Source organism: Vulpes vulpes, chromosome 10 (genome assembly GCF_048418805.1).
Source record: "Vulpes vulpes isolate BD-2025 chromosome 10, VulVul3, whole genome shotgun sequence".
Lineage (NCBI taxonomy): Eukaryota > Metazoa > Chordata > Mammalia > Carnivora > Canidae > Vulpes > Vulpes vulpes.
The window spans coordinates 15,844,399-15,868,482 of record NC_132789.1 but is presented as its reverse complement, the minus strand read 5'-3'; the positions used below and the strand labels follow the sequence as shown (position 1 = coordinate 15,868,482).

Genomic DNA, 24,084 nt, shown 5'->3' with positions numbered 1-24,084 from the left:
TCAATCTTGGTTTCTGGAGTTTGGAAGTTTCCTACTTGAGTGAAGGGCCATGTCTTTCTTTTCTGGCCTCTTGACTTCCTGTTTGTGGCCATATCCCATCCATGTTGGAAAGGCTTTGTGGCTCCCAACATGAAAAGAGTCTGAAGATCATCCAGTCCTAGTCTAACCCCTCTCATTTTTCAGGGGAGGAAGTCAAACTAAGAGAGGCCATGTAGACCTGCCCAAGGTCACACAGCTAATCATCACCTGAACTGGATCAATATCCCTAATCTCATTTCAGCATCCACACTCTGGGAGGGAATGGTGGGGGGAACAGCCGACTCCAACATGAAGTTAGGCTTTGACCTGACTTCAGAGCACCATTGACTTCTCTCTTATTTATTTATTTATTTATTTATTTATTTATTTCTCTCACATTTATACCGTTAAGTGAAGCCTGAGGTAGGAAAGAGCTTTCTTTGCCTGGATCCTTTGATCTCTGGTTTCAGTACTTTGACATATGATTCTATTGACCCAATACCATTTTACATGTTAGTAATGTAAAGGAAGGCCTTTCCTTTGGTTCTATAAATTTATTTGTATGTACATTTCCAGAGGGAAAAATACATCTTTATTCAAAAGCAATTTGGGTTAAGCTTTAACCATGTGACCAGTCCTCACCCATAATGGGAATGCTAATAGAGAAAGCATTGCCTGGGTCATAGGACACCTCACTTCTACATTTGGCTTTGCCCCTGTGATTTGGGTCTCCTTTTCCACATCCGTGAAATCATTTCCGTTACCTTTAGCTTCTTGGGTATTGAGGCTTCTTTCATTTGGGTTTGTGAGCAATCTTCTGAACCATAGGAGAGTTGCTTTGTGTTGCCTTTTAAAGGAAAGTCTTCTAGACGCACAAACAGCTGAAGAAAATGCAGATACCATGATCCCAGGTGGTGGCTGTCTCCCTCAAGAGTCCTCCGGCTACCGGGCTGCAGAGGGCTCTTACAGGGTTTGCTGGCTTCCAATTAATTTTTACATTGATTTCCAAGTTCATGCTGTTTCCCCCACAGCCTGGAGCCTCTCGCTTCCTCTGAGCTGACGCAGGCTAGCAGCCATATTCTCTAATCCCCCCTCACATCCAGGGCAGAGCTGTTCTGGTCCAACTCCTGCAGGGGTCCCACACCAGGCCCCTCAGTCCCCACTGCAGATCTAGGGGCTGTGCTCACAGATGACTAACATGGCCATGGTCTCTACGTTTCTGGTGCTTGAAGAGACCCCTTTTATACTTTTGAGCTTAGGTAGGTGTTTTTAATTGCATTTAAAAAATACTTTCCCCAGTTTTGGAAAGAGGATTTTTGCCTATTTCCATCTACCAAAGAATCTCTATAGTCCTTAAAATCTAGGGTTCCCAGAGTGAGACAGCTAATTACTGAGGTAGGAAAGCTTTCTAGGCTACTTGCTACCTCAAGTGGACCAAATGACCCAGAGGTTCCCTTTCTCTCATAAATGTATTTAAGTGTTTCCTGATGCCCGGGAAGGAAAGGCTTTAATTAAAAGAACATATGTAATCTTTCATCTTTTTGGTAGAACAAACAGAGCTCCTTTCAGCTGATGGGAACAACTCTGGTGTCTTCCAAGCAGGTATCAAGATCTCAGGATCCCATGGTGCTCCCAGATGAGCAAGAGGCAGCAGAACCTCTGACCTGGGGATGCCACCAACCTGCCCAAACTGGGAGCCTCTCCTCGGCTTCCCCCATGACTCAGTGGTTCAAAGCTCAGTTTTACAGGCTCCTTAACAGCCTTCCAAATTCTGTACGCAGAATGGGTAGGTCAAGGGAATGTTCCTCAGCCGTGGGGGCAGCTGGAGCTGCCCTGTCACTCACCCTAGAGTACTACAAGGATGGTACCATTTTCAGTGAGTGCCAATATGTGATAAAGACTGAAAAGCACCAAACTGAGTAAACCTTGGAAGAGTTCCAGTCTCTTCTCCAAATGACGGAGTAAAATCAAAACTTCCTCTAAGCACATGTTCTGTTATCTTTACAAAGCTTTATTGAAACCTGTACATCAAGGTGACAATAATTCAGTGTTTGGAAAACAGTAACAAAAAAAGGGTATCCCAGACTCAGGTTTACCAAATAAATACTGGAAACCAGGGAGCGTGTTCCTCCATCTCTGGGCAGGAACACAGGGCCTAACAATAGCTTCTGCTGACCTGGGGATAGGAACCTGTGCTAATGGGCACATCTGCAGCATCTTTCCAGAAACCATGCCCAGCATAAAGAGGTTTGCTTTGGTCCAAAGGATGTCTTCCCAACACAAATTTAGAAGGCTGCTGTTAAGTTCTAAGTTCCTTCCAGAGTAAGCAACAGCAACTGCGACAGCCTTCACTGCTAGGTAGAGACAGAGGTCCTGAGCAAGGCAGCACAGGCTAGCATAGGGTGCTTCTCCAAAGTTTTCATGGTAACACTGCCACCTCATTACGATTAGAATAAAAAGCTGGACAACCCTCCAGCGAACAGTGGTCAGTCCTCAGGATCATCTGGCTAAATGGAGAAATCCGGCAGCGGTTTTCAAAGTCTGTTCTAAAAACAGATTATTGCTGAATACAGTTCACATGATCTATATTCTAGGTGGGGTGATTTTAAAATTGCCCGAAGGCCATAGAGTCAGCCACCTCTGGTTGAAAACAAAAGTACACAGTGCACGTAAGCATAAGAAACAACTGTAAATCTTCACCTGGAAATCAGACAGGTTCCAATTTCTATAGAAATCATACCTCCCTGGAGCAAAGTACCGGAAACAATCTATTGCTTTGATTTCAGAGGACCGGCACTTACTCTTAGCTCCAAAGCCAGGCCTCAACAGGGAGGGACAAGCTGATGGCCTTAAAAATGCATGTATGATTAAGAGTTTTGTGTAGCCTCACTCCCTGCTTCCTGGATTTTACCAGCAAAGTGGCTGGTGTTCATTTTTGGCTTAAGAAGAATCTCCACAACCAATTCAGAGGATGTATCTTCAGAGCTGCACCTGTCCTCATGCACTGTGGTGTGGGGGCTACAGACTTTCCACTTTCCCTCGCTCTGTTCTCAGCTCTGGTGAGCGCCGGGGCTCACCGTCACTGGGTGCTAAGAGGACTGTTACAGACGGAGGCGCTTTGGGAGCTGCCAGGCCTGGAACAAACCTGTGAGCAGGACTACAGCGGGGATGAAATGTCTTATTAAGGGTGTGAAATGAGAAATATACAGTCTGTTCCCTCTAGTCGAGCACATGCACGTGTGGGGCCCGGTGGCACTGTTCTCTGGGGCCCACCGCTGGCTCCCAGCTCTTCATATGGGCTTGTATAACAACGTGGTGACATACTTTTTCTTGTACCGGTGGGTCGCGCTGAGCACCATCACTCCATCCTGAGGAAGAGGGTGGAAATGATCAAAGGCAGGACTAAGTCAAGGGCTCAAACTTTAGTCTGTGTGTGAATCATCAAGGGGGCTGAATAAAAACAGAGTCCTGTTCTGTCTTCAGAACCGGAGCCTGTGGGTCTGAATCAGGTCCCCGAAGCTGCCCTTTAGTGAAGTACTCCAGGTAATTCTGTTGCTGGGGGGGGCCTCAGAGCACACTTTCAGAAACACAGCTCTAACAGCAACAAACGTGTCATTACCTTGATAGAGAGTGCGTAGAGGTGGTTCAACATGACATGGTTGGGCTCAGGGAGCAAAGCTGGATCACACTATGAGAGGCACAAAAGCAGACGGTGAACATTTAGGATCTGGCAATGAAGAAGGTTCTCCCTTTATCTCAGAGCACTGGGTACCAACAGAAAGGAGGCAGGCTCTCAGGCCCCTTTCTGCTTAAGCTGGGCAGTGAGTGGCTCGTCTAAGATGAGAGGTGAGGGTAGTGCCTCATGCTCCAACTAAGGGGAGCTCTCTGTGGGCTTGCTGGATGCATTTCCCAATATGCATCTTGGGCAGGCTTAGCCTCTATAGAGGGGGCCATGGCTCTGTCCTGATCGAAAGGGAAACAGGAAGAAAGAGTTGTCCAATGAATGCACTTTTAGAGAAAGCAGCAAGATAAATCTATATTAAACATTCCCGAGCAGTGAACTGCAAGCTCATGTCTGTTAAGACTCGGGGAGCATAAGGGGTGAAGTGGATAATCGGGGTGGGGGGGTAGGGGCACATGGCACCTGGTGCATGGAGAACAGTGAATCCCCGGGGAACAAGCCATGACTGCCATGGGGGGCGGGGACACCTGCACATGTATGCATTCAGCTCTTTATCTTAGCACACCTGTACACACTTGTACGTGGAGCCCAGAGCAGCATGGGTGCTTTATTACCTCATAAACGTGAATTTTAGGAGGTGGCTTGATAAAACACAAGAACATCCAGATTCCCAAGAATTAGAGCCATGCTGTGCTTATCTACTTAAATGAAATGGGAAATTAACAAGGTAATAATGCGGTGCTCCTCAGGATCTAGGAGGATATACACTTCTTTTTATGAGGACTATCAATCTCTTTGAGAAAATGTGTGTTACCCAGATACCTCACATTTGGAACCAGGAGCATTGACGTTTTTGAAAGCAAGTGATTAAGATTCAATGCTAAAATGTGGGGGCCCGAGGAGGAGTTCCATTTGGTAGCTTACCAAGAAGGGGTGGTTATGTGTTTCATTACGATTTACAAGGAAGGTGCTGAGGCAGGAGTGAAACGTAAGGAAGACAAGTTCAGAAAAGTTCTGTGTGATGGGAAAGCAGGAGCCACACTTGGGGGACATCTTGCTGGCTGCCCATCCCCACAGTGGAGGGGGACCCCAGCAGTTAACACCGAGGGGCAACCAACTGCTTTCTCAGGTGTGGTCAGAAAGGGGAGCAGCAGCACAGGGCCACAGAGAATGGTCCTGGCAGATGCCTGTACTCACAGAAATCCCCGTGTCCTTGTTCAGGATGACCTGGAGCAGATGCGGGGGGAGAATGGGTGGTGCTTTAAACCGTTCTTCTGGTTTTGAGACATAGGGCTCCTGATGATAGGGTCCTGGTGGGGAGCTGGACAGCTCTGTTGGGAGATGGTGACAGGATATTTACTTTGAAAATTAGGTGTTTTAGGAGCAGTCTTGTTGAATTTGTGGCATCATCTAGTTTTCCTTATCCCCTCAATGTAGAGTTATATTCCCTTGGAGACTATACAGGCCCCAAGGGTGAAGAGGAGAGGCAATGAGAAAACCCTCTGGGATTTGGGTGACTGGCATAAAATCCAGCAGTGAGCTCGGATGCCCTGGCGGCAGACAGCAGTGGTGGCGAAGCTGGTGATTCTGGGTCAGGCTAACAAGGAGGCTGCTCATAGTAACCTAACCTGCAGAATAATGCTCCTGCAGAATAATAATAAATAAAATAATAATATAAATAAATAAAATAATAATAAAAGGCCCCTGCAGAATAATGCTCCTCGCCTTGGGCTGGGCTGGCAAATACCACAAAGAAGCTCAGGGCTTCAAGTGAGGCTTAAGCAGCCAAGTCCAAAGTCTGAGCACCACTGGCCAGAATAAAACAGAATATAAAGCAGACTGTTTATACAGAGTGACAAAGAACAGGTTATTCGAGGCAACAGGACATTTCAAAACTAAAACCAAAAATAAAAAATTGAAAACCTGATCTCTACAGGCTCTTTGACTCTACCACTCTTAGGTTCTTTTCAAACTCTTGCTTGTCTTGATTATACAGATATATTAAGAAGCTTCTAGAAGGCAGTGTTCCACAAGGCTAGAGGCAACTCACTTAGCGATGTCTGGCCAGCTGGAAGGGACTGAGCTGTTATTCAATGGACACCTGGGAGGGGTTCTGGTCACCTGATCCTTGGGACTCTCCAGAATAAATCTGATACGCTTGGGTTCTGCCAATTCCCTTGACGTCATTTTCTAGGGTGCAGGCTCCCTTCACACGACCCAACCATATGACAGCAGGAAACTGAGAAAAGCATTAAGTGCAGAAAACTGAGCCATTAGGAGTAAATATATATTTTGAGAAAGTGAGTACCTAAATATGAAGTCTATGCAGAGCCGGATGTTGGTTTACCGGCAGTGAGGGGCCAATTTTCTTTCCCCAGGTGGTCTAAGCTGCAGAAACTTGACTAAAAGCTACGGTATGTGGCCTAAAATCACATGTACCAGTAAGTAGGGGATATTTGGGCATTTCCTCCAACCCCAATTCCCACCTATCTGAGAAAGAAACAAATGACTTCTCTAAAACATTAGTTAGCTATCCAGAGAGAACATCATTTTTGGATTTCCCATTCCTGCTCAACAAGCTGGCTTTTCAGCCACAGCAAATCCACCACGGTCAATTTACCACTGTGGTTTCTGAACTGGTAAGAATGAGAGATCCTGGTGGCAGAAACTCCAGGCCCACCCAGGTGACAACAAATAATTATTCTGTAAACAACTGAACCCATCTTGTTAGATTAGCAGGTACCGTCCTGGGCAATCTTTTTTGCTGCCTCCCACAGGGGTCCAGAAATTATTTAAATCCCTACAAGAGGCAATAAAGTCAGCATTGACATTTTAGATTACAACACATCATTGCCCCTGAATCGTATGTATTGTTTCCTCCTGTGGATCTGGATGGAAAGCAATTTACTCAGAGCTTGATGACTGGCTGACTCCTGGAAGATGGGAAAGTTTTACCAGGCTGGTACCAAGCAGGCTGCACAGTTAGCCTATTTCCTGTGGTGAGCCTCCTTCTCCCCCAAAGGGAGTCTAAGAAGGTGCTCACATACCACATGAGGAAACTGAGGGGTCCATTTACCATCTGTCAGGCTGAAACTCTTTAGGGAGGCACCCCCGGAGGGTCGTGGGCCGGGAGTTGGCAGGCTTCCCCTGAACTGGCTCATCACTAACCCAGTACAATGCTCCAGGGCCTCTTGGGCCCTGCCCCTGGCACGAGATCAAGCTCTGGTTCTGTTTCCACTGTCTGCTCTCGGTGGCTAAGCAGACCTACCAAATACCGGAGATGAGTGGGGGAAAAAAAGAATGACTTACAGCTCCCTTGGAGCTAGATTTCAACAACCTGACCTGACAGAGTTAGGAATTACTTTTGTGGCTCATCAGGGAGCTACAAACATCCACCCGACTGGGCAGCTTGAGCTCAAGAGTGAGAGGCAAGAGAAATAAGAGTATTTCTAGACTGCATAGCCCCCACCTGCACACACGTGGTATAAAATAACTGTTCATACCAGACACATCGGAGCACTTTTGGGAATCCACCATTAAAGCATCAAATACTTCAAAGTCAGTTTTCTTCACTTGAATGATGTTGTTAACTGTGCCAAGCTGGCTGGTTACTATTGGCTGGGAAGAGACAGACAGGCAGAAATCATAACATGGAAGGTCTCTGGAGTTACTCTTTTGAGGATTTTGAATTCCTGGCTGGAAGGTCTCACCTCCTGGCTAGCCAATCTGCTCTTCTCCATCAAGTCTGCCCGTAAGTCTGACCATCAGCACTTCTAACTAGCTGAGCCACACACAGGGACTTTTTACCAGCAGGACAAAGGGACCTGGCACACTCGATAAGGGAAAATGATTTGTTTGGATTGTGTAGGCAGTCAGAGGACCAAAGGCAGGAGGTAGAGTACCTCAGAAGGGTCATGTGTCCACTGACCATCCACAAAGAACTTGTACTGATGCTCTCCTTCAGGCAGGTCCAGGATGGCTACAAAGTTATTGTGGCTGCAAGGGAAAAGGAAGCAGAGGATTTTAGCTGGGTGAGCTGCCCTCTTAAGCTTACTTACAAAATCAGCCATTGAACAAAACCAAAACTTTCTATATAAAGCCAAGAGTTCAGCTGCAGAAGAATAAACATTTTTAACCACTAAAGACAATTCAGTAGAATGATCTCTTTCTAGAAAAGCTGTAAGGAAGCAGCAGTGCAAGAGGGTTCCTTGAAGATTCACTTTGCTCAAATGCAGGAATAATCCCCATTCCTATCATCAAAAGGTCAACAAACAGGCATGTGTCCTTTTCAACTTGCAGGCAAAATACCACCTAGCAACGTGGATGCCAGAGGAGGACAGCAAGTCAAGATAAACTGCATGCTGCAAAGTTTTATTCTTTGTCAGTCTGCCTTGGGCAGGAGATTGGATCGATTTCACAGGATCCACAAATAGGTCTCTAAAGAAACTTGCTTCACTACTAGAATAAGGTTCCAGGAAAGCTTTGTTTCACTGACTTACAATGACTTGTAACTGATGAGTGTCTCCCTCCTATACTGACCTCACCCCTGGCAAAGCATGTGGGCTGTGACGGTAATCAGGCCTGACCTAGCAGGGCACAATTTCTCCCTCTGTTTCATCAAGAGTACTCACGAGTGACGACCCTTTTATAGTGACAACTTGAGACACAAGTTCCATGCTAGGATTCCTGATCAACTATTTTATTAATGATACCTATATAACAGGTCCCTTCCAAACAAAAGTAATACACAGAGAATCAACGTTAGAAGGAACCTCAGAGATTATCTGTTCGGTATTTCCTTCCTACAGATAGGAACCCTGGGACTCAGGTGTCACTGAGAGGTTAGCTCAGCCAACAGTGGACTCAAATCCCAGTCTTGAAGATTCACAGCTCAATGCTCTCTCTCCACTGCACTAGGAACAGACTTCTCTCTTTCTACAGAAGTCTTGCCTAAGCAAACACACAGCTGCATATCTGAAGTCAAAGACGTCTGTGAAATACTTATAACTGAGAGATGTTTTCTTCTAAGCGTGCTCTAAACCTAGAGACTAACTGGGTGTGGGGTGTGAACCTCGTGAATTACTAAGCAAAATTATTTTCCATTCAGCATCTATTTTATAAAACTATCCTTTTCTATTCCCCATTTAGAAACCAGAGTATCCCTGAATTAAGACAAATACGTGAATAATGCCCAGGCAATTACCTTCTTGTGAGGGGAAGTTTACTCCAGTTGTTGAAGGACCCAGATAAGTAAACTTCCTTTCCGCCTCCCGTCCATCGAAATACTGTTGGCCGAGCCTGGGCCGGGGCTTTATCATTCACTTCCAGATCGTGCTGCCAGGCCAGGAATTCCTCTTTCTCTGGAGCCTAGAAACAGAACAGTTTGCTGAGGGACAGGAAGCCACTAGTGAGCTCCCTACAATAGACAGGTACTCTAATATGGACAATTCATTCTAAAGAGGCAGCAATTACTACTTAGGTTCATATTTAAGCTCATTAACTTGATAGCTGTGCCTTGCTCTCCCCACTTGCAAAACGGACCTAACAAAAGCAATCGTTTCTTACAGTTGGGAAAGACTGAATGAGAGGGTCCATATAAAACGCTCTGCGTAGTGTCTGACACACAGTAAGTACTTAATAATTATGAGCTGTCAATACTGTTACTAAAGAGATCTACACCAAAACATTAGGAGAAATTGCAGAACTCAGTTGGAGGAGGGTGCAATGAATTCAAGACCAGATTGGTAAATGTCATTCATTTTTCTTCCCTTAATTAACAAGATTTGAAGTACATGAAGATTTATCAGGGACAATTCCAGAGCTGTCAACTGGAAAACTCATAAATCTAGATTCTAACGGAAAAAATATTTAAAGTGACGTCCAAGGCACCGGGAAGAAAAAGGTAAGACCATAGTCTCTGACCCTCTGTATGGCAAACAGAAACTTCTAGAGCAGAAAGTGCTATGTACCTGAGGTATTGCGAAATAAGAGAGAAATAAACACACCCAACTCTGGGTGAAATATATGTGCTTTTGGATCTTTTACATATTTCCTAGACAGAAGCCAAAGACTTTAAAAGAGCAGGAATTCCAGGCTGGGAGAGACACTTAAAGGTGTTGCTGAGCGAGCTTTTAAGACCTTCACTTCAAATACTGACTGGAGCTTATCTTAAATGACACTTGAATTCTTCAAAGATTGAACAAGATCTACAGATTAAAGAATAAGGACTGGAATCACCTGCCACTGAGAAGGTGATAACTAACCACAGCCAAAATGGTGAAGTAGTGTAGCTAAAATAATCCACAACTTTTTTGGGGAGTTTCAGGCATTCAAGCCAGTGAGTCTGCTGCATCATTTTAGTAACTTTGGAAAAAGTGATAATGGACACTATCTAAAATCAAGAAATTATCCAGAGATCCTCTGTATGCTAAACATTTCTCGTAGGAATTTTGGAAGAGCAACAGAACAACAGCTACTTCTCGAAGAAAGTAGTTTGGTTCTTAGGGTGTCAATAGCTGTCCTTAGGCCACAATTATTTCTAGGGGAAAGGATGTCAATCACTGGAGAAACAAGATTCCAAAGTTCACTTTGTACAGAGCTCCTCAGGAATGCAATAAAAATCACAAAGCAGGTGCAAATCACAGGACAGATGGCCCAGTAAAAGCAGACTCCCTAGAGTTAGACTCAAAGCCAAAAATCCAAGTGAGGATTTAAGATAGTAATGTGATCACCAAGCCCAACATCTGAGAAAAAAAAAAAAAAATGAGTAAAGGTGGAATGAGTTGCCAGGCAATTAGCCAAATGGGCAATGATGACTAATATGCATGATTGATGATTAATGTACTAACAGAGAATATACTGGGCTGGGGAGACACCTTGATTCTTCCTAAAACTACTCTGTGGCATAGTCCTTATGGGATCAGTTCTTCCCTTCTTAGGATATACCACATGCTTATCAGCTGCCAAAACCACTAAGTGTCCTTGGCTTTGGTGACCAGGCCTGGGCCCCACAGCTGGAAACACAAGACCCCATCAGGTGGTTAACAGAGATGTGGCTGAAGCAGGAGTCAAGACTCATCTTCAAAGTTTTGATGAATTAAAGCAGAGTACGGAAGGATGTCCAAATCTGGCCCGCAAAAATATTTGCTTTGGTCTGTTTAAAATAGGAAGTCCTACTTACACACCAGGAGAGAGAAGGTGAGCAGCAGCTGGCTGCCCCCTTTCCAGGCTTACACTGCACTCGCCCACTGACCTCCCAAAGTGGAATTCCTTTTATAGGAACCGCTCTCAAGTAGCTCCCTGAACCAAAGTTCCAGGAAGAACAAAACACCTCCGGCACCCGCAGGGGGCTGTTGCAACTCGACTTTCAGCTTATGCACGGGCTCTGGGTTGTCCCCGAAATCGACAATAAACTGCAAAACCAGCTACTAGAAAAAAAAAGTGCCAGGCTTTTTTTTTTCTTTCTAATAAAGGTGAGGAAAGATTTCTCAAAGCTGTGAAACTAATTATACCTAAGAGGAAAGCAGAGACTGGGGCTCACCTGCTGCTAGCTCAACGATCTTAAATAATTAAGGATCTGAAACGCCTGTCCCAGCGCTGCTTTCTCCTTAATGATGTTAAACGAAGTTAGTGCCTCCTCCCTCGGGGTGACTTTCTCATCGGTAATTAGACACAGGTTCCTGGACTGCTAAGAGGGCTCTTACAGGGCCATCTGGCTTTTAAGCGCACGGAGTTAAGCATCACCTCCGTCCCACCTGCGATGGGTTTTAATTAAGAGGGGACGTGGCGGGGACTCTAGCAGAGGGCTCCTCCCCTCAGTACTAGTCAACGAGAGCCGGATCCCCGCCGCCCCCACCTTGATTTCCTCGGAGTGGAAGAGGTCGGCGTCCTCGGGGCTGTCCATCAGGATCTTGGGCCTGTCCCCGTCCTTGGCGCCCCCCGAGCTGTCCCTCCGCGGCGTCTTGTGGCCGCCCTGCCGCTCCAGCGCGGCCCGCTCGCTGCTCGTGTTGCCCATGGCGGGGTCTCCGCGGACACCGGGAAGCCGGACCGGGCCTCACTCCAGGGAAGGGGCCGGGGACTCCGGCAACCAGCGGGTCACAAGCAGGTCACTCCCCCCGCGGAAGGAGTCGGAGCCCCAAGTGCCACACCCCTCAGGCGAGGGTTCCGGGCCGGCAGCCGGCTTGAGGCGCGTGAGAAGGACCGGCGAAGCTTCCCTACCTCGCTGAGCCCAAATCTCCCGAAAATAACTCGACACTTCCCCGACAACTCCCCCCACCTCTTAGCAACTTCCGCTTCCGGCGCGTCTGCGAGTCACCGGGGATCCGGAGTGGGGGCGGTGGCGGCCGGCGAAGCGCACGGGGCTAATTCGACCTCAGTTCCGCTTCCGGTCCGGCTTGGCTCGGTCGCCGCGCTCTGAGGAGCGCGCAGGCGCAGTCGGCCGCGAGGGCCAGACCCAGGACCAGCCTGCTGAAGGCCGGCAGGGGGCGTGCCAGCGCGGGGTGTCTGCGAAGAAGTGAGTGATGCCATTCACTATTTTATTTTTATGTATATATTTATTTTTTTTTTAAAGATTTATTTATTTATTTGAGAGACAGAACTCACAGAGGGAGAGGGAGAGGGAGACGCAGACTCCTGAGGAGCAGGGAGCCGGAGGCGGGGCTCGATCCCCTGACTCCGGGATCATGACCTGAGCCAAAGCAGAGGCTTAAGGGACTGAGCCACTCAGGCACCCTACTATTAACTATTTTAGACATCTTTGCCCACTTCCAGCTGACTCTCTACTCAGCAGCCAAAAATGTTGTTAAAGTGCTAATCTAATTAAGAGACTCATCGTATTAAAGCCCGTTAATGCGCTAGCTCCCAGGGCAGTGAGTGCCTGAGACTCGCTGCCTGCATAAAATGCAGATTCCCCGGCTCGAAGCCCCAGAAATTATGATTCCAAAGCTCTGGAGTGGGTTCTGCATTTTAATAAGCACCCCAGGTGATTCTGAGGCAAGTAGCCTTGCAGGTGTTTGAGAAAATGACAGACCGTAAGAGTTTTGGAAATTTCTCACAACTTAAGGGTCATAAAACTCTGGCGTTATTAGTGTATTTTTATTTATTTATTTATTTATTTTTAAAATTTTTTTTAAAATTTTTATTTATTTATGATAGTCACAGATAGAGAGAGAGAGGCAGAGACACAGGCAGAGGGAGAAGCAGGCTCCATGCACCGGGAGCCCGACGTGGGATTCGATCCCGGGTCTCCAGGATCGCGCCCTGGGCCAAAGGCAGGCGCCAAACCACTGCGCCACCCAGGGATCCCCTGTATTTTTATTTTTTAATTTAAAAAATGTTTGTTTGTTTGTTTATTTATTTATTTATTTATTTATCCATGAGAGACGCACAGAGAGAGGCAGAGGGAAAAGTAGGCTCCCTGTGGGGAGCCCCATAGGGCCTGGATCCCAGGACCTGGGATCGCCACCTGAGCCAAAGGCAGATGCTCAACCACTGAGCTACCCAGGTGCCCTTATTAGTATATTTTTAAAAAATTGAAAAAAAAAATAAAAAATAAAAAATTGAGTGCACAGCCTTTTGGTAGATAATATTTTAAGATATTTTATAACCACTTTGGTCACATAATTCTGCATAAAATTAACTTACTAGCGTTTGTCACTTATTGTGGCCAGTGCTTTAGCATACATTGTGGTCCTAAAATATTCTAATCTTGCTGTCAGCCACTGTCATGGCTTTTTTCGGGGGTGGAGGGGGTTTTTTGTTCTTGTTTTTGCTTTTTGTTTTGCATGGGAGTATCCCAAAAATACTTTGTACTTGCTGGGCCAGCAACCATCTATTTGATACCTCCAAAGTGCCAGGCACTGTGCTAAGAAAATGGGAGAGATATGACTGAGAAATGGTCTCCTGGAGGGGATTTGGTAGTGGCTATCAAAATGTTTAAAATGCACCTTCATCTTAGTGCACAATTTTACTTCCAGGGAACTTCAGAAATATACACATGCAAGTTATATGGATGCATGTTCATTTGCAGCAAGGTGTCTGATGCCACTTTACATTGATTCTAAGATGCACTTTTTTTTCAAGATGCATATTTTATTTCACTTTTTAATCGCTTTGAAACTGGGTGCTTCTTAAACCAATGGGCTCTTTTGAAACTGGGTGCTTCTTAAAATCAATGGGCTCTTAGATTTGATAAAATAAGGCAATGAAAGCCTCCAACATTTAAAAAAGTGTGTCAATAGAAAAACAAAATGAACTAAATACATTCATTTTATAGAATACTGAACAACTTTGAAAAAGGAGGAAATAGAATTCTGTGAGTAACTGTGGAGAAATGTCTATGGCATTCCAAATCCCAAAGCAAGTGGCAGAACAATAGAGCTTAAGAGCATGAGCCCTAAAGTCAGCTTACCTGGATTTAAGTTCTGGCTTTACCTTGTTTGTAACTGTCACCTACCTTTCCTCTTTTGTGAAATAGGAAATAAAATAACATCGACCTTATAAGCTTGTTTTGAGAGTTAACTGAGAACATGCATGGAAAGTGCTTAGCATAGCACCTGATTCAGTAAACATTGAACAGACGTTAGCACTTTTACTGGCATCATTATTTTTGTGAATGGAAAGTTCTGGAAATATATACAACAAACTGTTAATAGTTGTCCCGTCTGGGGAGAGGAATGAGATTGGAAACAGGAGCAGATCGAAAGGGGACTTACTCTTTTTTGTTTATTGTTTGAAATTTTTTCTACTGTGAGGATGTACTACTTTTGCAATTAAAAAAATGTTTTTAAAGACAAAAATAAATAAGATGTGATATCAACCCCAAAAGAATTTACAGAGTAACGGTAGAAACAGACTCACAGAAAGGCAATAATTCAGGTAGGCAAGGGGTTCTACTGGTGCCCAGGGGGGACTTAAGACAGGCTGGTGGATAGTCCAGAATACATCCTTTGAGCTGTTTTTTGTTGCTCACATTAGGCAGTGAGGAAGCCATGGATGCGAGGATATTGAGCTTTGGGTTCTTCTCCAAACAACTTGAGAGGTAATAAAGAACACATGAGCTATGGACACTTTATCTGAGCTATGCAGATGCTTTTATGCATGAAGAAAGTTTTAAGACTCCTGCTCTGGCTTGGATAAGATAGCCCTGTGACAGCGTGGGCCCCAGATCTCCCCACTTCCCCATTCTCTCTCTCCATGCACATTCAGAAGAAAGGGCATGTGAGTACAAAGTAGCCATCTGAAAACCAAGAAGAGAGCTCTCACTAGAGTGCAAAACTTGCCTGAACTTTGATCTTGGACTTTCCAGTGTCCAGAATTATGGAAAAGTAGACGTCTGTTGTTTAAACCATTCAGTCTGTGATACGTTTTTATAGTAGCCCTGGCCAAAGAAGACAGACTGCAGTGCCTGCAAGCTGTTGGGATAGAGTTGTAAGCTTACTTTTTAGTTGGCCTACCTGGATTTCTACCAGGCCTTCTGAAATTCGCCTAGCCAATGTAAATAACACTGACAATGTTGGCCAGACTTGTCCATCTTTTCTTGGTAGACATTCCTGTGTTCTCTCCCCTCTGAGATGCAAATGTCATTGTGACAGAGAGGTAGTCACTGACACAGAAGTAAAATGAGTTCATTCCATGGTATTTGGTCCACAAATATTTGTGGAGAGCCAATTTATACCAGGCTTTGTTTTGGGTGCTGGGGATAAAGGACTAACAGGACAATGTTACCTTTTTGCAAAGCTGAAGGGCCCTGTGTGGCAGATAGATACACAAACAAATACACAAACATAAATAAGCTGGATAATTCTGGAATGATTACTATTATGAAAAAAAAAACAAATGAAATTATGTGAGAGAGTGACTGGGGTACTACTTTAGATGAGGTGTTCATGGAGGACCCTCTTTAGGGGGTAACAGTTCAGTTGAGACCATAATGACAAGAGATGGGAGAAGAGTTCAGGAGAAGCATTTCAGGTAGAGGGGAAATGCAAAGGCCCTGAGGTGGGTATGAGTTTTACATGCTGAAGAAACATAGAGGTTATTTTTATGGTGGCTGGAGTATACTGGGAAATGGGAGGAAAGGCTTGATCCTTTTGGGCCTTGGTGGTCACAGTGAACTTTCTGAATTTTACTCCCAAGTCAGTGGGAATTCGTGGGAGAGTTTATGTATGGGAGTCATGTTATCTGATTGACATAATGATTTATATACATTTTATAATATCATAGAATTTGGGGGTAGGGCTGAATCTTAAAAAAATAAGCTGATCATAAAAATACAGAGTTGAAATTTTGAAAGCGTAGACTCCCAGGGAAGAAACCTTAATTGGCAAATAGCCTCATTTTATGACTTGCAAGGTGTCTGGCAAAATTCTATTTCTTGTCCTGGGTGATGGTTATTAAAGCATTCATCTTATAATAATTCACTAAGCCACATATTAATTTTGTATTTGTATCTTTGTTTTCTTTTCAAGAAAAAAAAATATTTTTTAAAGAAATAGCTTCACATATAGGCTAAACTGAGACCTAGCAGGGAATAGTGCCCAGTTCAAGGTAATACATCTGTCTTAGTAAAGTTCAGCCCGAGTCTGCTCTTTTTCAAGAAGTTTTGAAGGAATGGAGGAGAAAAGGATGTATACCTCTTCCCTTTCCTGAGATGATGACTGAAGCAAACTAATGCAATTTTTGGGCAAAGATTCAACTAAGGTGGAAAAAAAAAAGTGTATTTGTCTCGTTAAAATGTGAGCTCCTGAAAGAAAAAAATTAAGTGTGAATTCCCAGGGATTTGAGGATCAGAGTTTGATAATTCCTCTAACATGCATTGTGATGATCACTGCCCTTCATCTGCAAACTGCATGCATCTTTTGTATAAGCCCAAAGTTTCCTACTGTAAGAATGTGTGACTCTGCCTGAAGTCCTTCTAGAGCATTCTTGGCATGTGCAAGGGGGAGGCCAGAGAGGCCAAGATTGGACATCTTGTGAGCCATGCTCACCAGTGACACACAGAAGTTAGTGGATAGATACCTCAGCTCCTTTGCCCACTGGGTGGGACAGCTCTAAGATATGTTCCATCTGGTGTCCCTACAGAGGTCCCCAGTGGAACCCTGTTGCCCAATGCAGTGACTTGGTCATAAAGGTGCACTAAATTTGTTGGCTTCCTTCTCTTTCCTTTGTTACATCTTGGGATCAGCTCCTAAATAAACGCTTGGACTCGACTGGGGCTTTGGTGGCATCTGGCTGCAGACTGGTGGCCTTGGTTTGCTGACAGCAGCTACCTGGTGGGTCTAGGGGTGGCGACAGTCACCTGGAGGCACAGTACAGCTGTCCCCCTCTGCTAGGAGGTGCAACACAAGCTGGTGGCCTTGGACAGGTGTGGCGACACATGAGTGCTTAGCCTTGGCGAGGCCGCGGGGTTGGGACCACATCAGGGAGGGGACCTCGCCTGGTACAGCTAGAGCCCCAGTGCCAGGAGGAGAATGGGTGGCCAGGGTGTGAGGCTCCCTGCCCAGCCCCATCCCTGGGCTCTGGGCATGTCCCTCTGCTTCAGCCCAGACTCCTGACTGTGGCCCAAGGGGCTCCCTCCGATCATCCCCAGCTCCATCATCAGTGCAAGGGTGACCTGCAGTCCTGCCTGTCCAGGGGTCCTGACCCCGGGGCTGCTGAGGGCCTTGGAGGGCCTTCCTGGGGACTCAGAGAGCAGCAGGTGCAGCCTCTGTGCCAGTGGCCTTGGATTCAGTAGCTGGAGATTAAGATGGGCGGTTGTAGATAAATGCCTTGTGGCTTTTGCTGTTAACTCAGGGGTTAGCTGTACTGACACACGCTACAAGGTGGATGAACTTTGAAAATATTATGCTAAGTACGGGCGCCTGGGTGGCTTAGGGGGTTAAACCTTTCCCTTGCACTCGGGCCAGAGCTTGGGTTCCCTGCTTAGTAGGGAGCCTGCTTCTCCCTTTCCCTTTGCCCCTCCCCCTTGCACCTGCATGCTCTCTCTTTTTGTCTCTCTCTCTTAGATAGATAAAATCTTAAAAGAAAAGAAAAGAAAATGCGCTAAGTGAAAGAAGGCAGCCACAAAAGGCCACATATTGTATGACTTCATTCGTATGAAATATCTGGAATGGTAAATCCATAGAAACAGCAGGCTGGTGGTTGCCTAAGGCTGGAGGGAGGAGGGAAATGTCTGCTTAATGGTTACAGGGTGTCCCTTGGGAGTGATGAAAGTGTTTTAGGACAATATAGATGGTGGTCATAGGATACTGACTGTACTGAATACCACCGAATTGTACACTTTAAAATGGTTAATTAGATATTATATAAATTTCACCTCAACTGAAAAAACAGGGCTGGTCCTAGGACAAATGTTAGAGGTATATAGCTTATCCTATTTCCGATTTATTTTTATGTATACTGTCTTGCAGGATGAACCCTCTAGTCCGGGCCTCCTGTCCTGCCCATCAGAATCTAACCAGTCCATTATACCTGTTCTAGTTAACATTTAATATTTTAGAGGCCTTCAGTTTTCTAACTTCATTCATTCATTTATTTATCAATAATTATGGATGGCACAACTATCTGCCAGGCACTGTGGTAGAGGATGGGGATAGGATGACGAGTGAAATCAGACCTAGGCCCTGTGCTTATGATCCTCTTAGAAAAGATGAACATTAATCAAATAATCATCCAACAGACATCTGTGATAATTTCTAGGAAGGAGAAATGTGACCTAGTGAGAGGAATGTGACCTAGTAAGGGAAGGCTTCAATTGGGTTGAAATTTGAAACCTGTAGGTGGTACCAGTGAAAATTGTTTATCAAGTCTTATCATGTGGCTGGCATTGTGCTTGATGTATCAACTCATAATGACCCCAAGAGTCCTTCGAGGGATCTACTATTATCCGTTGTATTTTACAGAAGAAATTGAAGCTCAGAGAGGTGAAGTGACTCGCTCAAGGTCACATAGCTAGGAAGTCATGGAACCAGTATTCAAACTCAGGCAACCATACTGATATAGATATTTATCATTGTGGACAGATAATTTGGTACAGGTATCATTTGGTTCAGGCCAATGGAACTGGTTAATCAAGATTATAATCATAAAGCCAGAATGATCATTCAGTGAAAATCAAACAAGGTATTTTTTTGGTTTTCTTTTTTATTTTTAGCATCTATTGACCTATATAAATATGGATGTGTTTGTTATTGTCACAAAACTCATTATTATCTGAAAGTTGGAGGTTTTTAATTGTTTGATGTAAGATACTAAGTCAAGAAGGTGGTATCATATTAAATAGTTGAGTAAGTTTAACCTCAGGACAGTGATTATGGCAGACAATACCCCAAACATCCACTAGGTGGAAGTAAAGAACACTGAGAAATATCTTCCAAATCTTCCAAAGAATTAAATGTCTGTATTTTAAAGTATGACGAAAATGATAAAAATGTCAAGTAGTATAGGAAATATTGAATAAAAAAACAAAAGTTCCCCTCACACCTTCTTCTATAGTTCTACTTCCGTCTCCCCAAAATAACCTATTGAGAGTTTCTGGTATACTTTTTGAGGGTACATATTTTGTTATAATTGTGTAACTTTTTCTAGAAAAGTATTTGCTTATATCACTCTTTAAAAAACTGACACAGTGGGGGACACCTGGGTGGCTCTGGGGTTGAGCGTCTGCCTTTTGCTCAGGTCATGATCCTGGGGTCCTGGGATCAAGTCCCGCATCAGGCTCCCTATGGGGAGTCTGTTTCTCCCTCTGCCTATGTCTCTGCTTTTCTCTGTGTCTCTCATGAATAAATAAATATAATCTAAAAAAATTTTTGACACAATGGGGACTCCCCCTCCCCCATCAGTGTCTCTTTCCATGTCAGCACATACAGATCTTCTGTATTCATATATGGTTAGGCTAACAGATCAGGAGATGAGGGCCATTGAAATATTACTCTCAGTTCCCAAGAAGAGGGGATATGCCACACCACTCATGTTGGCCACAGGTAGAGAAGGTGAGGGGAAAGCACATGGAAAAAGTCCTTATTGTGGTTTCAGTGGGCCTTAGACTATAGATAGGGATGGTCCCTGATGGTCTGGTACTGGGCACTCAGGTGTTTAGGGTAGAAGAATTTTGCCTTCTGGATTGTAAAAGCCAGATAGAGGATGTGGTTCAGAGTATGGGCTCCAGACTCCTTGGTTTGCATATTCCAGGCAAGTCATTTGCTACCAGTAGAAATTAGTTAATCTTTAGAGGTGGAGACTCTTCCTAGTCACTGAGGGCCCAAGATGTCAAAGCATCGTAGAATATAAAAAAGAAAAAGCATGGGGTGCCTGGCTGGTTCAGTCAGTAGAGCATGTGACTCTTTTTTTTTTTTTTTTTAAAGATTTTACTTATTTATTCATGAGAGAGAGAGAGAGAGAGAGAGGCAGAGACATAGGCAGAGGGAGAAGCAGGCTTCATGTGGGGAGCCCGATGTGGGACCTGATCCCGGTACCCCAGGATCACGCCCTGGGCCAAAATCAGCTGGTCAACCGCTGAGCCACCCAGGGATCCCGACCATGTGACTCTTGATCTTAGTTAAATTAATGTCATGAGTTGGAGTCTCACATTGGGTGTAGAGATTACTAAAAAAATAAATTAGTTTTAAAAAAGAAAAAATGATGAATACATATAAATAAAATAAAATTTGCCATCTTAGTCATTCTTTTATTTTTATTTTTTTGTTAAAAAGATTTTTAAAATTTATTTATTTGAGAGATTGAGAGAGAGATAGTGTGAGCAAGAGTAGGGGTAGGAGCAGTGGGAGAGGGATAAGCAGACTCTGAGTGCAGAGCCTGACTCGGGGCTCAGTCTCATGATTGTGAGATCATGACCTGAGCAAAAATCAAGAGTTGGATGCTTAGTGCACTGAGTCACTCAGGCGCCCCCTTAATCATTTTTAGGTGTACAGTTCAGTGGCATTAAGTGAATTTACATGTTTGCAAAACTGTTGCCACCATTTATCTCTGGACCTTTTTTCTCTTGCAAAGCTGAAATTTTACACCTATTAAACCATAATCTCATTCTCCCTCTTTCCCCTCACCCTCCCACAACTACCATTCTGTTTTCTATCTCAATGAATTTGACGAGTTCCTACAAGTGAATCACAGCATTTGTCCTTTTGTGATTGGCTTATTGCACTTAGCATAATGTTTTCAAGGTTCATCTAGGTTGTAAGTTATCTCAGAATTTCCATTTTGATTAAGGCTGAATAAATCCTCTGATGTGTGTATATATACTACATTGTGTATCCATTTGTCTGTTAACCTGGGTTGCTTCCACCTTCTGGCTCTTAGGAGTATTGCTGCTGTGAACATGGGTGTACAAATACCTTTTTGAGTCCCTGCTTCTGGTTCTTTTTGGTGTATCCCCCCAAGTGGCATTGCTGGATCCTAATTCTATTTTTAGGTCTTTGAGGAACTGCCATACTGTTTTCATCGCAGCTGGACCATTTTGTATTTGTACCAGCAGAGCCCAATGGTTCCAGTTTCTCCACATTCTCCTATGTTTTCTCCAAAAGTTTTGTCATTTCAGGTTTTACATTTAGATCTATGATCTATTTTGAGTCAATTTATATTACCATGTGAGGTTTGGGTTGAGGTTCATTTTTTTGGCATACGGACATCCAATTGTTCTAATATCCTCTGTTGAAAACATTTATTTGCTCCTTATTGAATTGCTTTTGTGAAAAATCCATTGATCATATATGTACAGGTCTGTTTTTGGACCCTATTTCATTCCATTCATCTCTGTGTCTATCTTATCACCAATATCACACTTTTTTTGATAACTGTAGCTTTATAATAAGTTGTGAAATCAGGCGGTGTGAGTCCTATAACTTAGTTCTTCTTTTTCTTCCTTTTTTTAAAAAAGATTTTATTTATTCATGAGAGACACAGAGAAGCAGAGACAGGCCAGAGGGAGAAGAAGGTTCCCCGTGGGGGGCCTGATGTGGGACTCGATCCCAGGACCTCGGGATCATGACATGAACCGAAGGCAGATGCTCAACCACTGAGCCACCCAGTTGCCCCAGTTCTTCTTTTTCAAAATTGTTTTCAGCAATGCTAGTCTTGTGCTGTGGCATCTAAATTTTAGACTCAACCTATCAGTTTCTCCAAAAAGCCCTGTTGAGATTCTGATGAAGATTATGGTCTTTTCCATTTATTCACACATTTAACGTTTCCAGAACTTTTAATTTTGTCCCCATAGACATTAATTTCCATCTGGTTTTCCTTTCCTTTATCCTGAAGGACTTCCTTTAGCATTTCTTGTGCTTCAGATCTGCTGGAAACTAACTCTTGGCTGAAAATGTCTTTATTTCATTTTCTATTTAAAGGATATTTTTACTAGAGCTTGACAGTTCTTTATTTTATAGTTGTTATTCCACTGCATTCTGTATTCCATTGTTCCTGATGAGAAGTCAGTTATTTTCACCATTGTTTCCATGTATATAATCTATTTTACCCCCTGTACCTCTGTGTACAACTGTGTACCTCTGGCTGCTTTCTAGATTTTATTCTTTAACTTTGGTTTCCAGCAAACTTTGGTTTTCTTTGAGTATTTCCACGTTAGAGTTTTTTGAGCTTCTTGAATATATGGGCTGATCTTTTAAATAATATTTGGAAAAATTTAAGTCAGTATTTCTTTAAAAAATTTTTACTCCTCTATTCTCTTTCTCCTCTTATTTTGGAAATCCAATTACATATGTGGTAGGATGCCTGATATCTTTCTACAAGTCACTGAAGCTCTATTTTGTTTTTAAGTTGTTTTTCTTGCTGTTTCAGTTTGGATAATTTTTATGGACTGTCCTCAAGTTCAATGATCTTTTCTTCTGCGTTGTCCAATAAGTTAATATCACACAAGGAATTTTTTTTAGCATTTGTAATTTTCTCACCTAGAATTTCTAGTTTTTCTTGTTTTCCATATCTCTCCTGAAATTCACCATATCTTCCACTCATTAATCTTTTCTTCTAGATCCTTTTACTTATTTTAATGCATTTGCCTACTTATTTTAACATCTACTTTATCTTTGGGTTTGTTTCGATAAACTGTTCTCTTGATGATAATACTTTTCTACTTCTTAATGTGTTCAATGATTTTTAAACTTTATCTTGGACATTGTGTATGCTATATTGCAGAGAACTTGGATTCTGTTATCTTCCTTAGAAAAGTGTTGGATTTTGATTTATCTGGCAGTTAAATTACTGGTGACTTTTCTTTAGCCAGCAGAGGTGTGGTTTTAGGTTTCTTTTGGGTGGGTCTATTTTGTCCATTCTAGATGTTAGTCCTTAGATATGGTCTTTACTACCAATGTATGATTCCTCTGGAGCTTCAACAGAAGGACTTAAGGGCTACCAGCTTCTCTAATTTGGTGGAACTTAATCCCCAAACTGCCTCCCAGCACTGAGGATGTGCTAAAATCTCTGCTTAGCTCCTTAAGCTTTCCAGCTGTTTTCTTTCCTTTCCATTCCTCTTTTTTTTTTTTTTTTTTTTCCTGCTGGGCTCCACATATGCAGTTCAGGAGTCAGCCAAGGATTTGAGAGGAGTCTACAGATTTTTGGGTCCCTTCTCTGTGCTCTTATCTTTTTGGGATTTTCCCCCTCAATTCCCAAGTACCCCTAGGAGCCCCAGACACTAACCTGTGATTCCTTAGCCCAGCGAGACTATTGGTTTCTGCTTGACATTTATTCTCTGTGAGTATGCAGACTTGAAGACTCCTCAAAGGAAAATCCAGGTAAATGTGGATGATTCCCTTCTTTTAAGGGTTCTGTTCCTTACAGTTTTTGCCTGCTGTTGGTTGTTTTCAATAGCCTCTCATTTTAAAAAATGTCTTATCCAGCACTGGTAGCTGCCATACACAGGACAATTAGCCCAACATAAGTTATTTTGCTATAACTGGAAGCCAGAAGTCTAATCAGTCTTCATTGGTGGACATTTTGTTTTTCATTTTGCCCTTTCACAAATAATATGGCCTTTGTATACCCATATAACCCAAACAATCTATAAATCCTAGTGTAGTTTTATGAGTAAAAAAGTGGGAATAGTTACTAATGATAGGATCTCTAGATCTAAGAATACATACTTTAAAACATTTGCTAGAAATGGCCAAATTTATCTTTAAAATGTGGTAGCATTTCTGTTTGGGAGGACTATTTATCACACCTTCTTCAAAACTGAGCATTATACATTTAAAATTTTGTTCAGCAGTCTGACTAGTAAAAATTATATCTCATTGTTCAACTGTGTATTTGTTGATTTATGACTGACCCAGACCAACTTTTCATTTGGTCATTCTACTTATACTTTATACCCGGGTATGGAAATACCTCATTTCTTATAATAATAAAATCAATAAAAGCCTGTATTT

The 24,084-nt window shown here is 43.4% G+C and overlaps 1 protein-coding gene across 1 annotated transcript; it reads right to left on the bottom strand.

Annotated features, from left to right (window-relative positions):
- Positions 1 to 2,008: 2,008 nt before the first annotated feature.
- PRKAB1 (protein kinase AMP-activated non-catalytic subunit beta 1) lies at positions 2,009 to 12,132 on the bottom strand. Its single transcript, XM_026015858.2, has 7 exons — positions 11,556 to 12,132; positions 8,904 to 9,067; positions 7,603 to 7,696; positions 7,204 to 7,318; positions 4,898 to 5,031; positions 3,638 to 3,706; positions 2,009 to 3,386 (listed from the first exon to the last, which is right to left on the bottom strand). Exons 1-7 carry the CDS (start codon positions 11,712 to 11,714, stop codon positions 3,309 to 3,311), a joined length of 813 nt encoding a protein of 270 aa, XP_025871643.1. The 5' UTR covers positions 11,715 to 12,132; the 3' UTR covers positions 2,009 to 3,308.
- Positions 12,133 to 24,084: the final 11,952 nt, after the last annotated feature.

What these genes read in the sequence shown, in the direction of transcription:
- PRKAB1 (XM_026015858.2), bottom strand. Translation starts at nt 11,714, where the DNA reads ATGGGCAACACGAGCAGCGAGCGGGCCGCGCTGGAGCGGCAGGGCGGC. An exon ending in AAACTTCCCCTCACAAGAAG is followed by an intron (nt 7,697 to 8,903) that starts GTAATTGCCTGG and finishes TTTCCCTTGCAG; the next exon opens with CCACAATAACTTTGTAGCCA. An exon ending in GGACACATGACCCTTCTGAG is followed by an intron (nt 7,319 to 7,602) that starts GTACTCTACCTC and finishes GTCTCTTCCCAG; the next exon opens with CCAATAGTAACCAGCCAGCT.